Below are 15,459 nucleotides of genomic sequence, written 5' to 3'. Positions count from 1 at the left end.
ACTCCCAATAATCGAGATATCATTTTAAAAAGGTGTCAGTGTTTATAAAAAAAAAAAAAAAAAAAAAAAAAAGGACGAACAAGTTGCTACCAAAATCTTCCACCATAATAGTGTCTGAAGTTAAGGCTAAGGCTGCCATTGACGGTGCTCGACGCCCAATACATTTAGACTGGGAACGTTCGTTCGTTCGAAATGGGGCTGCAGCTATCGATTATTTTAGTAGCCGATTATTCGATGAACTATTTATTCCGAATAATCGAGTAATCGGATAAGGGACATAAAAAATTAAAATACCTCAGCTGAGCCTCACACAGTGTATATATATATATATATATATATATATATATATATATATGTCACGGGGGGGGGGGAATGTGAGAAACCGGGTGGAGAGTGACACCATGGGACCAAGGAGATACTCGAGACTTCACAGTTCACAATATTTATTAAAATGTCAAAAAATGCTAAAAGGCTAAAAATGCTAAAAGGGCTAAAACCATAAAAGTCACAAGCCAACAATTGGAGGAGGGCACTCAAAGTTGATCTTGGCCAGGTGGAGTCCAACGTCCTTCGGGCGGTCGCTCTTGTCTCTCCACTGTCTGCAAACCTGAGGTGCAAAACACAGCAACCAGCAGTGCGGGTGCCAGAGTCTCTAATGCCCCTGGAGATAATAATTCTGCTCCGCCCGTGCCACGCTCATCTTTGCAATACTTACAGCCGAGGCAGGGCTTGTCACCCTGCCGCTGCGGTTGTCTCAGGTCGTGGCACGTCGGCCAGGGCCTTCCGGTGATAGTCTCCAGTCTGCCTGGTCGTTCCAGTGCCTCTCATCAGGACTTGACTTGAGACTCGGCGCCCTCCTGGCCCTGAGCTCTCGTGGCCCTGAGCCGTCGTGGCTCTCGTGGCCCTGTGCTCTCGTGGCTCTGTCTTCCCTGTGTCCACGTCACCTCGCCTTTTATTGACCAGTGGCACTGCTTTTGTCCCGCCCCCGTCAGCCTCCAATTGGCTTAGTCCTCCATTTTGTTATCTTGACCAGAGTGTTACAGGTGTCCTGCGTAAGTGTTCTGATTGGTGTCAATTAGGTTGGAAGTTAAAACTACAAACAATGAATCCAAAAGCAACCCACAGCACACAATATTAAAACAAATCAAAATATTAAAACTCTTCCACCTTGTGACATATATATATATATATATATATATATATATATATACATATATGTAATAAAAGAGGACCTATGTACAACAAAAGAACAATTGGCTAACGTACATAGCAAAAGTCCGCTAGCTTAAATGCTATAAAATGCTAACGCTTTTTTAACAATGCTCTTGACAAATGGCTCAGACACATATTCCCACAAAAAATAGCTAAATATACCTTTAAACTAAATTTCGAATGCATTCAAAAAAATCATTAGCTCAAACAAAAACTTAGCTTGTGTTGGTCTTAACAGGGAGCAGATGGATTCAGCCATGTGAAATGAGGTAGATTATAGAGCCGTGTATCCGCCCAAATCAATTAAAATAAATGCAAACACTTTCAAAACAAACCATTACAACGCCACTTTAATTAAACGAATACTCGAAGCAGCAAAATTGAATTTTAATCGTTTTTTTTCTAATCGAATACTCAAGTTAATCGATCGTTGCAGCACTAATTCAACACCAGAGCTTTCGCCGTCATTTTGTCAGGTTTTTCAGGGCATTTACAGGTCACTTGCTGTTCATTTACAGGTTTCCTGTTGAGTTTGAGTCACTACCTAATCATTTGGGTGATTCCCAGGTCACTTCCTGTTCTGTAACGCAACATAAACAGGAAGTGACCCATAAAATACCCCCAAATCAACAGGAAGTAACTGAAAATCAACAGGTAAATGACCTTAAATTACCTCATTGCCTGGCATTGGCTGCTAATGACGGCCATAGACGTTCAATCCGTTTGAACTGGGAGGGATGGCAGCGAATGAACAAATTTTGTTCATTCGCTGCCACCCTCCCATATCAAATGGATTGGACATCTAGTAGTGATAAACTCATTCCAATTCACAGTAGAAGCTTGTTTTTCTGTTTATTAGTCGTTTGTAAAATATCCTATTATGATTTCCTGACCAATGTATTGATAATCGTTGTATCACCATATCATCAGATCATCGTTATCGTAAGCTTTGTATCGCAAATCGTATCTTATCGTGAGATAATAAGAGGTTCCCACTCCCAGGATAAACATTGATGGAGGTTACAAGGTAATGAAATTTCCAAATCCTGTTGTTGCACTGGAGTCTTATTGCGTCATACATGTGCCAACTAATTTTCATGGAACTCAAAAACGACTTCTAGGAAACAGTTGATCAGTTTCCCTCTGGTGTTGTCTGACTCGCTATGACGAAGTTACCACTGATTTCTGATAAATAGCCTGTGTCTTTGCCCGCAAGATACATAGGCTTAAGTCGACCCACATCTGATCCTCATCTGTGGTCAGTAATAGGAACCATACTTGGCTCAGAGACATTTAACTCAGCGTTACTGATTTATTCGCTTAGGGATCTCCCAGATTACATGAACTGCTGTCATTGAGCGGGAAAAACAAAAACAAGGATGACCTGTGACAGTAGAAGCCTGAAGGCAGGCCTCTCTGATAATGCAACATCTTTAAAGTTGTTGTTTTGTAATAGTCCCAAACCTGAACCTTTTTTAACCCTGGAACATCCAAGGTCTCAAAAAGGGTACCGACACAATTTACAGTATATATAGACTATATGATATAGAGAAGATTGATGGATGACCCATAGACTTCATAACCTATTGACATGACACGGGACACAGCGCCAATTCGTAGGGGGCCTATTTTCAAAAACTTATACTTATATCAAAAATATTTTCAAAACTAAATCTGCTACCGACCTAAAACCAATGAGTCTCCATGAGCAGCGGCATCAAAAAAGTCGTTTCCTTATAAAATCCCGATTACTTATTTTTTATATAAGTATAACACAACTTAAAATGGCTATAAAAGTCTCAGATTATACACCAGATGCACAAAAATCACCATATGCAGAGATAATCACCTATATTTTCAGGATCAATAGCAATATTTAGTTTTTTTAGTTTTTTACCAAAATAGCAACTTAATTTTTTTTCAACAGCTAATAAATTACTCAATTTAACATCAGAAACTTAATACTTGAGGAAAACATGCAGAATCAATTATAAATAATATGGAAATAGATTATTAAACAGTTCTATATACAATCACAATTTATTATAGAATAGAATAGCCCTTTATCATCATTATGCGCTATATACTGTTAGAGGCAGTCGGACATCCGGGCATTTAATGACGTCACCAGCCACAACAAAGCGTCGCCATATTGACAATGGGGTAAAAGACCAGTCACTTATAATAGCAACGCATTGAACTTTCGTCTTATTTGCCGTTTTTTTTCCGTCGGAATGGCTAAAAGTTGCTGTGTTGCGGGTTGTCACACAAGGAAGAGTTCGGAGCCGCATTTGAAGTTCTTCATTCTTCCACGTGAGAAAAAAAGGAGAAACAAATGGCTGAGCGCAATTAATCGAGGAACAGTAAAAGAAGACGGTTCCGTGGACTATTTTCGCCTGTGGGAACCTAAATCCAAGCACATTTACATTTGCAGCCGACATTTTATTACTGGTGAGTTTAATCGATTATTTTTTGCCCCAATTAGCTGCTACGATTCAATATACTAGGCAGTTTTACTTTAACCGGCAACTCGCAAAGCGTTTTTTTCTTTTGCCGTGAACTGCTCTGATTAGTCAATCGGTATATTATTGGCCTGGTGGGAATTGTTTTTTTTTGCAGTGACGTGTTGACGGCTAAATAAAGCTAGGAGGCGAACTACCGGTAACGGCAGAAATAATCACTTCATATATACTACCAATTTTCTCAGTTCCACACAGTACATATTCCACGTAAATGATAAAGGTCAACTTACTGGGTGACTTTATGAGGTAGTTGTAGATGTTCCCGAACTCCACTGCAGGTCATTCCTTTGTTTATCCAGCTATCAGCTGCGACTTTGTATCGGCAGCTTTGTACGCCAATAAACGCTAATTTTAAATTGCATCGCCTCCTCGCGTCTGTCGGCAGTGACTCATGATAATAGTAAGCCACGTTTAAGACGTTTTTAGGAAAAAAGACGCAAAACACACCTGAAATATATTAATTTCAGACGTCAGTCTATAGAATGTTTAGCTGTGTGTACCCCCTTCACAAAATGGCGACATGTTACTAAGCGAGGTGACGTCATCGTGACATCTCGCCGACTTCCTCCTATTTGTTAGCGAATGAGGCTAGCGGCCACCTGGCGTAAACAGCTTTTCTGGCGAAATTTCTTGTGAATAAATGCTTAACTCCCCGAATTCTTCATAGATATGAACGTAAAACAGTCTCGATTATTGGTTAAAAGCAAAGAAACCGTGCAGTTAGCATTTATTTTATGTATATTGTCGCAGTATAATGCTACTCTGTTAGCGAATGAAGCTAGCAGCCGCCTGGCGCAAACAGAGCTTTTCTGGTGAAAATTCTTGTGAATAAATGCTTAAATCCTAGAATTCCTCATAGATATGGACGTAAAACAGTCTCAATTCTTGGTTAAAAGTAAACTATGATGCTAGTCAGTTACGAAAATTAGCCACCTCCATGTGTAAACAAAGAAGAAAATTCCTGCGAATAAATGCTTCAATCACACTTGTATAGTACGAAAAATACAATATTTACCTTGAATCCTCGAACAAATCACTCCTGAGACAATCCTTCCTGTTTGTATGTGGTACAGCTTTCGTAGTTAAATCCAATCGTAAGTAAATCCAAGCTTAAATCCAACATGAGCGTGTGCCGTCTTCGACTATTACTAAATGAAGCACGGCCCTCTCTGATAAGGCGTTACACGAAGAATGACGAAGTGACACGTCAATAGTCATGAAGTCTATGGATGACCAATTTTAAAAAGAGTTTAAGTGCACATATCCGACTGAAAATTAACATACTGTACTAGTTCTAATCCTACTCACACACCATGAACCTCCTAGACAAGAACCAGCTTTATTTATGCAAGAAGATGAAAGCAGTCAAACTGATTTGGATTCTTTTATAGTGCTCCTCTGGGTAATGTCTTAGATAAGATTGTGGCTTCAACTTCTTCCCTCTCCCACTGCTAACGAGAAGTTCGGTCTACACAGCTGCCTTTGAATTTCTTAAATACTGTGCTATATGTGTGTCTTACATAGTTCGATGGCACCATTCTTCTCATCACCTTGCTGGTGTTGTTTCTCCTTCTGGCCCTGCTGCTCATGTGGTGGTTCTGGCCTCTCTGCTGCACTGTGGTAAGACATTGAAAAGGAAAAGTTTGTCTAAAAATGACAGGAAACTGATTATTACGGTTGGGAAAAGCATATCAAATGATATTGATTTTCATGGTCATATTTGTGCTGTTTTCTAGGTTATCAAAGAACCTCCTCCGCCACCTCCTCCTGAGCCTGTAAGTTGAAAAACACCATATAGTGGAAACTCATGGGTACAATTGAAAAATTACATCGCTTTTCAGTATCTAGCATGCTTGATGCTAGAAGGGGCATCTTAGGTTTTGCTTTACTTGTATATAAACCAGGTTTATTGATAAAACTGAACACAAAAGTGTTCATTGCTTACATACTTTTTATTGCTTACCTACACTCACGCAGGTCATCAATTCACCAATTATGCAAAGGCACGATTGCCACTCGGAAGGTGTACCCACAAGTTTTTGTGACATTCTCAGGCGTAAAGAGGAGTCCAGCTGCAGCGTGCAGTACTTACCAACCGCGCCCCCTGCTTCAACAACCAATCAGATCAAGTGTTTGTCATCCGCCAAACATGCCCCCTGCTTTCAACGACCAATCAGATGAAGCATTCATCATCCACCCCTTGATTTCAATGATCAATCAGATCAAGTATTTGTCATTCTCCAACCACGCCCCCGCTTTCAACGACGCTAACTGTTATATTTACAACTCCTAGCAAAAAGTATTGAATCACCAGTCTCGGACGAGCACTCACTCAGACATTTTACCATGTAGAACAAACTCAGATAAAAAGCTTGAAAAAATAATGAATTAGTTCAAAAGTGCAACTGTTTAGCATTCCGAAACACTAAAAGAAATGAATAAAAAAAACATTGTGGTGGTCAGTAAATGTCTCTTCTATAGAGCAAGTGCATAGAGTCAAGAGTCAAGAATCTGCATTTGGACAAGGTGTCAAGAGTCAAAAATCTGCATTGGACAAGGTGATGATGCTGGAACTTTTGTTTGGTGCCATTCCAGGGAAATTTACAAAGATGACTGCCCGAAGAAAACATCAAAATTCCCTCAGATGAAATGGGGCTGCATGTCAGGCAAAGGCACTGGGAGATTGCGGTGGTTAAATCTCCAATAAATGCACAAGTTTACATTGAAATTTTAGACAGCTTTCTTATACCTTTAATTGAAAATATTTTTGTCATTTTCCAAGATGACAATGCATCATGCCACAGAGCTAAAACTGTTAAAGCATTCCTTGGAGAAAGACTCTTCCAGTCAATGTTTAGGCCTGCAAATAGCCCAGATCTCAATCCTATTGAAAACCTGGGTGGAAATTGGGGGGGGGTCCACAGCAAGGCTCCGACCTGCAAGGATGATCTGGCAACTGCAATCAAAGAGAGTTGGCACCAAATTGATGAAGAATATTCATCAAGTCCATGCCTCAGAGACTGCAAGCTGTCATAAAAGCCAGAGGTGGTGCTACTATATACTAGAAATGTGTTTTGATTGTTGTTTCTTTGTTTGTTTCTCATGATTCCATATTTTTTTACTCAGAATGGAGTGATTTCATCTACATTTCCCTGCACTTACTCTACAAAAATGACATTTACTGACCACCATAATGTTTTTTATTCATTTCTTTTAGTGTTTCTGAATGCTAAAGAGTTGCACTTTTGAACTACTTCATTATTTTCTCAAGCTTTTTATCTGCGTTTGTTCTACATGATTAAATGTCTGAGTGGGTGCTCGTCCGAGACTGGTGATTCCATACTTTTTGCCAGGAGTTGTATATAGGAGTGAAACTAAATGTTTATTATAAGGGACTTCCCCATATACAGTACATGTAACATATTTAAATAAAGAATCTGATTACCTATGTTTCACTCCAAATTTAAGTAGAGGGTTTTGAGCCCTAAACTTAGTCTTCCTTATTTATACAAAATGATATATTTCTTTAGCCCTAAATTCAACTTCACCTTAGAATATTGTGATTTATATAATCCTATCGAAAATGTAACTTTCTGATTAGGATCTCAAAGGATTAATATATCGGGTTTTAAAATTAATTGGATGCTGGAGGAAGGGTATGTTTACCCACAATTCAATCTAAACTTACTGTAAGTAGAGGTTTTTGAGTCTTAAACTTGTCTTCCTTATAAACACTTATAAATACTGTATATGACTTTAAAGAATTAATTTACAGTGGGGCAAATAAGTATTTAGTCAACCATTAATTGTGCAAGTTCTCCCACTTGAAAATTTTAGCGAGGCCTGTAATTGTCAACATGGGTAAACCTCAACCATGAGAGACAGAATGTGGAAAAAGAAAAACAGAAAATCACATTGTTTGATTTTTAAAGAATTTATTTGCAAATCATGGTGGAAAATAAGTATTTGGTCAATACCAAAAGTTCATCTCAATACTTTGTTATGTACCCTTTGTTGGCAATAACGGAGGCCAAACATTTTCTGTAACTCTTCACAAGCTTTTCACAAACTGTTGCTGGTATTTTGGCCCATTTCTCCATGCAGATCTCCTCTAGAGCAGTGATGTTTTGGGGCTGTCGTTGGGCAACACAGACTTTAACTCCCTCCACAGATTTTCTATGGGGTTGAGATCTGGACACTGGCTAGGCCACTCCAGGACCTTGAAATGCTTCTTATGAACCCACTTCTTTGTTGCCCTGGCTGTGTTTGGGATCATTGTCATGCTGAAAGACCTAGCCACGTCTCATCTTCAATGCCCTTGCTGATGGAAGGAGATTTTCACTCAAAATCTCTCAATACATGGGCCCCATTCATTCTTTCCTTTACACAGATCAGTCGTCCTGGTCCCTTTGCAGAAAAACAGCCCCAAAGCATGATGCTTCCACCCCCATACTTCACAGTGGGTATGGTGGAATTCAGTATTCTTTTTCCTCCAAACACGGGAACCTGTGTTTCTACCAAAAAGTTCTATTTTGGTTTCATCTGACCGTAACACATTCTCCCTGTCCTCTTCTGGATCATCCAAATGCTCTCTAGCGAACCGCAGACGGGCCTGGAGGTGTACTTTCTTCAGCAGGGGGACACGTCTGGCAGTGCAGGATTTGAGTCCCTGTGGATTTGAGTCCCTGCATTGTGTTACTGATAGTAGCCTTTGTTACTGTGGTCCCAGGTCTCTGTAGGTCATTCACTAGGTCCTCCCGTGTGGTTCTGGGATTTTTGCTCCCCGTTCTTGTTATCATTTTGATGCCATGGGGTGAGAAGGGAGTTGAAAAGCCGTGTTGCCCAACGACAGCCCCAAAATATCACTGCTCTAGAGGAGATCTGCATGGAGAAATGGGCCAAAATACCAGCAACAGTGTGTGAAAAGCTTGTGAAGAAGTACAGAAAACGTTTGGCCTCCGTTATTGCCAACAAAGGGTGCATAACAAATTATTGAGATGAACTTTTGGTATTGACCAAATACTTATTTTCCACCATGATTTGCAAATAAATTCTTTAAAAATCAAACAATTTGACTTTCTGGTTTTTTTTTTTCACATTCTGTCTCTCATGGTTGAGGTTTACCCATGTTGACAATTACAGGCCTCTCGAATATTTTCAAGTGGGAGAACTTGCACAATTAGTGGTTGACTAAATACTTATTTGCCCCACTGTATCTAGTTCGAAATATATCTAGCTCTTGTCTCTTGCTTTCAACGACCAATCCGGTCAAGCGTTCGTTATCCATCAACCACGCGCCCTGCTTTTAACGACCAATCATATCAAGCTTTCGTCATCCCCAACTGCGCCCCCTGCTTTCAAGGACACATCAGCTCAAGCATTCTTCATCCGTCAACCCCACCCCCTGCTTGAGTGCTGCGGGCCGCAGCTGGACCTACATTCAAAGACTTCGGAGAGGCAACCGTAACCCTACATAGTTTGTGAATTCATGACCTGCATGAGTGATCTATTATAGTCATGGTTAATACTAGGTGGGTGTACCCGCAAAACATAGATGGCATAAACACACGTGGGTACACCTTTCAGGTGACCACTGTGACTTTACATAGTTGGTGAATTCATGACCTGTGTGAGTGTCCTGTTAACAAACATACAAAACAGCGAACGGGGGGAAAGTTACACTTAATTGCTAAAGCTTGCCAGCGTCTGAATGAAATTTTATCAAATATATATTTACTTAATATAAACAAAACCACATCAGAAGATTCAAAGAGCCGCGGGTTGACGACCCCTGGTTGAGGTGAACTGAATAAAGTTCGGAGCATAATTAGTAGCAATCAGTTGTAACACAGCCATCAATATTGTACTGGATACAATGGCTGTTTTACTTATGTCCATTATAGGAGTCAGATGATGAAGATGGTCTGCCAAAGAAGAAGTGGCCCACAGTGGATGCTTCATATTATGGAGGGAGAGGAATCGGAGGGATCAAGAGGATGGAGGTAATGACAGGCGACAAATAAATCTGAAATCTGAAGAATCAATGGAATAATTCACACTTCTGTCTTCAGGTGCGTTGGGGTGGAAAGGGCTCTACTGAGGAGGGGGCGAAGCTGGAGAAACCGAAGAATGCAGTTGTGAAGATGCCAGAACAGGAATACGAACCCTTCGAGCCCAAACCCAAGAAATCACCCAAGAAGCCGCCTCAGAACCGGAAGTGGTACACACCCATCCGGGTAAAGACCACCTTTATATCCACAACTGTGCTCTATTCATGCAGCTCATACATGCTGCATTATAGCCTAGGGATAATCCCATTGGTAGGACACAGAAAACAGGTCCAAGATAAGAAATAATCTGTAATTGTTGTGTCTAAATGCATGAACATTCTCTATCTGTATCTACAAACGAGTTTGCTTTCCACAAACAACATAGATAAGAAATCCTTCTTGTTCTATCTTGTCCACTGTGCATTTTTGAGCTCTTGCCAGTTAGCTTCAACTAACCAAGCCTGGCTGAAGTGTCACTACATATGGACAGCAATTTCTTCCACTCACACGATGAAAGTTGTGATGTTTTCCTAAAAACAGGGGGAAGACGTGGGTCTCCTTCGACATATCTGAAAAAATATACAAACACTCACTCCAAACACTGTACCATTATTAGACTTGGCGTCAGTGTGTTTTTAGCGTGTGAAAAAGAGCTCTGCATAACAACACTGGCCATTCAGAGGGAAAGCAGTGCTTACTGTTATCTGTACACGCCACCAGTGGAACTGTACAGCCTGTGTATTACTACATGAGTCTTGCAGTGATTCATGGTGAAAGGTAACACTCCTCACAGTCAGTGGTAGGAAGGGGGGGGGAGGCCAGTCACTACACATGCTGACTGGTCTCCTCGTATGTAAGGAAACATCATTTCCTTCAACATTTACATTTAGGTTCAGTTTCAAGATGTATCTTTAAAATGCAAGATTGGAAGTTCCTAGTTGTCAAAGGTCTGTTATTTGCGTATAGGAATGAAGTGGAATTGCAAACAAAACTGTAACTAGTAGAATACTGATTATTATGTCTGGTTTACTGAGGAGAGCTTTGGTTTTTGCCCTCCTTTCTGGACGCCGCCAGCCACTTGGCTAAATAAACATCAAGTCAAATAGAGTAGCACATTGGACTCTTGGTTAGAATGTCTGCCTTACAGTTCTTAGGTTTAGGATTCGAAAATCGGCTCTGGAATAACGTGACTTACATTAACAGAAGATGTCTTTACCACACATGGGCAGACAAATTGTTAAAAAGAAGTGTAGCTAAATGCAGGGTGGAATGCTCTAAAACAGGGGTCGGCAAACCGCTGCTCTTTGGAGTGATGGGTGAAACGAATAGCGACTCTGAAGTGTGAGCACATTCCTGCTTCTAACACTGTGTTTCATGGTGGTCATTATTCCACTATTAAGCCTGAGTTATGCTTCTGCGTTGCGGTGACAACATAGCGACTACGGCGTCAATGAGCATTCAATAGTTCTGCGGCAAGGGAACATGTTGCTCTGTAATTCACCGCCAAGCCACTAGAGGGGTGTTGCGTTGTGTTTGTACGGTTTGGGGGCACTCTTGTCGACTTCCTCTAGTTTTCTCCCGGTTACACAACAATGCCAACTGAGTTGGAACGTTTGAATGTGGATCTTCAGCTAATCAACACTGAACAACAAATGTTGATCATACTGTCCTTAACTAACCGCGGTTCCTTTAACACTAGAAAACCCAGCAAAGGCCGAATCAGCTTTTCCCCAAGACAAATACTCCTAATATTCCCATATATGAATGGCTCTTGTCTGTCGGACAACGACTTGCCAATTCAAAAGCACGTGGGTCATTTTCGCCACCTCTGGGTTTTTGCGGGGTAGAGGCTAAATCGGCAATTGCTTGGGACTATTAGGAGTACAAGAATTCTCTGGGACTTCTTGTGTTAAGAGGTGATCAGACTGGGGAGCGGTGACGTACTGGGAAGCGAGTAGAAAGAATGGGAGAAAGCGAAAGTTAACAGTCGCATGCTGCGGCAGCCCGCTATTATTTTTTTATTCATTTTATATATAATAAAGTGGGGAAAGCCATCATGGACTCCTCTCCTTCTTCCCCCCATCTCGGGCTATTACAATACAAATGTTGAGGCACGGGCGACGCAGAAGGTGGTCTGTCCAATTTCTTTGCTGTGTCCTTCAACCACCCTGTGGGAAGCCATAGCAGATTTCTGGCTTCTATGGAACTTCGCAAACTGCGTGGGAAGCCTTGATTGTAAACACGTTATAATAAGACCACCATGGCACTCTCAATCAGTGACGATGTATCAAGTGTGTGAACTGACTGTAGTTGAAAATGAAACATCAAAACAACTCTTTTAACACCAATCCTGTGCTTTATTCTTCATCTACTTGAAGTGTAAAATGTAAATAAATCACAGACTCACAGTAAACATATATACACAATAAATGATAAAGTGCACCAACCAAAAATACGACATAGTGATAAAAAGCTGGCAGTTTTTGGCCGAATGGGTTACCGCTTCGTGTGACCATTCGCTTCCGAACACACACATACTTGTTTTGGAGGTTCTTTCATTTTTCAATGCAATCATTGACCTCAAGCCCCGTATTTTCAGCAATCTCCTTCCACGAATTGCTTGACATTTGACTTTATAATCTCTTGAAGAGACATTGTAGAGGTTGTTGTACTTGCAGACCTCTTCGATGATACTTTCGTCGATTTGGTCCTTTTTTGGATGTTGCACAACTATGTTTGAAAATGGCGGTGAATTTCGCGCTGAACCGGAAACAACAGTCTGAGCGCAATCACTGTCCACGCCAACGCATGGTGACGTGACGCCCAGTCAAGAATCTGTGGAGCGGCACGACAGGCTACGGCGGAGGGTCGTAAATCAGGTCTGCCTTGACAGCGTAGGCTTGCCGCAGAAGCATAACTCAGCCTTTAGGCATGTGTATTTGTCTACATGATGGTGCTGAGGTGGAAAGTAAGCAATTCTCAATTTTGACCTCTATGCCATGCATCATAAAGTAAGCAATTCTAAATTTTGACCTCTATGCCATGCATCATAGATTAAATCAATCATAATGAACTGTCAGCACATGTACTCAGAGGTGGGTAGTAACGCGTTACATGTACTCAGTTACATTTACTTTAGTAACTTTTTAAGAAAAATGTACTTCTAATAATAGTTTTATTAAGCCATACTTTTTACTTGAGTAGATTTGTGAAGAAAAAAAATGCTACTCTTACTCGGCGGCTAATTTGGGCTACACAAGAATCGTTACATTTTTCCTCTTTATTCTATGTATTAGATTTATTTTTTTTGCCTGTGATGCCAAGAGTAGCTCTACCAATTTCACCAATGCAACAATAATCACAATTATCACATGACTCCATTACACCAATCTGACGCAACCTTGCCGTTCTATGATCACCCCAGCTTGTTCAATCACATGGCGTATTTAAAGTGCCACAAAAAATGAAGTATATGACATAGAGCGCTGCCCTCAACATAAATCGAAAGCGCATAGTATTTAAACCTCTCTCCCACTTTTTATTTGGCACTGATTGACCGCGGAAAACCGGAGATATAATCGTTTTAATAATAACTATGAAGTATATACTGTATATATATATATATATATATAACAGTAACTATGAAGGAAATATTCACTATTTAAACTAGAAACTATTTTCTCCACTAGAGGGCACTCATGCTCGTTGTACGAATAATGCTTCATTTCAGTCTTTTTTTTTCATTTCAGAATTCAGTGATTTATTTATTTATTTATTTTTTGTATCTCTGTAATGGACTATTGTACAGTATCATTATAACATCAGTTCATATAGATAACTTTGTGCTGAGAGGAAAAAAAATACCATTGTTTAAAAAAACAAAAAAAATAAGCAGCTACTCACTATTTTACTCATTACTTGAGTATTCTTTTCACTGGATACTTTTTTACTTGTACTTGAGTCCAGTTTTTGGATGACTACTTTTACTTTTACTTGAGTAATATTATTTTGAAGTGACACTACTCTGATTTGAGTACAATTTTGGCAACTCTACCCACCTCTGCATGTACCGGTAGGTATACAATCCGCTCGGGTTGCACAAACTGGGGCCTGCGCTTGACAATGACGTTTCATTATTCTCGCTGTATGATTGGCCGAAAAGTCGAAATGCTCTCCCGGATCCGTGCTCTCCTGTAAAATTCCATTTTAAAAGTGTGCCAGTTCTTGAGAGTCTTGGTAACGCGCTCGCTCAAAAGTGCCAATTTAAAAATGCACATGTAAAGCGATTGAATATATTACACAAAGAGAGGATTATGAACAATTGTATGTGAACGTTATATGAAGGAGCAAACGTGTGCACACACATTTGATAATAATCACAACGGGAGTATATCATACTCCGATGTGATACATTAAAATTGTTTGGACCATAAGGACACTCAGATTCCCATTTTCTGTGTAAAGCAGCTGAACAAGACAGGTTAAAAAGAAAAAAAATCATAAAAACCGAGTCAAAATACGGTATTGGCCTGAATATAAGACGGCCCTGATTTTCAAGACTCAAGTTTGAAAAAAGACTTTTTGAACACCAAATTAATTCTTATACAGAAAATAATTACAGTACATCTGAAGCAAATGATTATAACAATATATTTGAGAGAAAAAGCATGTTATTTTGCCTCATTCAAATCTTAATATCTGAACATTTAGATATGTAAACTAAAGTGCAATCACAATTGTAAATGAATGGCTTCTGGTTTTTTAAATGTAAATAAACCAATCTATTGTGATAAAACAACAAAATTGCAATAACCATCAAAGTGAAGTCTAACTGAAACAAATCTGAATAAGGAAAAACATTGCAATAAAATAATGCAAACTGGTTAAATTTGAGAATAGCTGAGATCTATCATGACAGAACATCGCCTCAATGATATCTGGCGCCATCCAGCGTCGTGAATGGGTATAACGTCTAGACCGCGAATATAAGACGACCCCCACTTTTTCAGCAAAAAACACCGTCTTATATTCGGGCCAATACGGTAGCTCTTATAGTGTTAAAGGTTGCCAAAGCCTGTTCTAGAAGATGCTAAATTTTCCAATAGTGAATTTAAAAAATGTGATTTTTCTAGTCAATAAACCTTTTTTCTCTGTCTTCTTCAGGGTAAACTGGATGCTATCTGGGCACTGTTTCGTCGCGGGTATGATCAGGTCTCCTTGATGAGACCCCAGCCTGGTGATAATGTAAGTAGTGAATAGAGTAAAAGTGCTCCTGTCTGCATTTTTTTTTTTGCTGTAAAGGTGACTGAAGGCTCTGGCCCTGTGTTGTCCCTAAACTTTCATTCCAAGCAAAGCAACAAAAAGATTGCCTGTTCTGTCACTAACGCGCCAGCACGCAAAAATGGCATCTGGAGCTTTGTTTCCAAAATGCGCCCACATGTCAACACTGAAGATTTAATGTTAACTCTCAAAGAAGTTTTCCATTAAGTCAGGGTTAAGTGACTTGCATTGCACTTTGTGTGGAAGGAAGGTCAAAAGAATGTAATGTACAGCATTGATGAAACAGCTGTTGACTCGGAACAAGCATTCCCTGGCAACATTAATGCCCGCTTATGCACTACTATTTATATGAAGAATGCCAGCTTTTGGACTATGTTATTTGGCAAGAGCCTTTA

At 40.0% G+C, this 15,459-nt stretch overlaps 1 protein-coding gene across 4 annotated transcripts in view; it reads left to right on the top strand.

The window, feature by feature from the left end:
• Nucleotides 1-15,459, top strand: part of antxr1c (ANTXR cell adhesion molecule 1c) — a 99,432-nt gene that overhangs the window by 69,676 nt on the left and 14,297 nt on the right. For all 4 annotated transcript variants that reach the window (XM_057825887.1, XM_057825889.1, XM_057825886.1 and 1 more), the window contains exons 13-17: nt 5,259-5,354; nt 5,471-5,509; nt 9,638-9,736; nt 9,806-9,970; nt 14,948-15,028. In XM_057825887.1, the coding sequence (XP_057681870.1) occupies nt 5,259-5,354; nt 5,471-5,509; nt 9,638-9,736; nt 9,806-9,970; nt 14,948-15,028 (480 nt within the window). The remainder of the gene's footprint in view (nt 1-5,258; nt 5,355-5,470; nt 5,510-9,637; nt 9,737-9,805; nt 9,971-14,947; nt 15,029-15,459) is intronic.

The sequence above is a fragment of the Corythoichthys intestinalis genome, chromosome 21 (genome assembly GCF_030265065.1).
Source record: "Corythoichthys intestinalis isolate RoL2023-P3 chromosome 21, ASM3026506v1, whole genome shotgun sequence".
Taxonomy (NCBI): domain Eukaryota; kingdom Metazoa; phylum Chordata; class Actinopteri; order Syngnathiformes; family Syngnathidae; genus Corythoichthys; species Corythoichthys intestinalis.
This window is presented reverse-complemented; position numbering and strand designations above follow the sequence as displayed.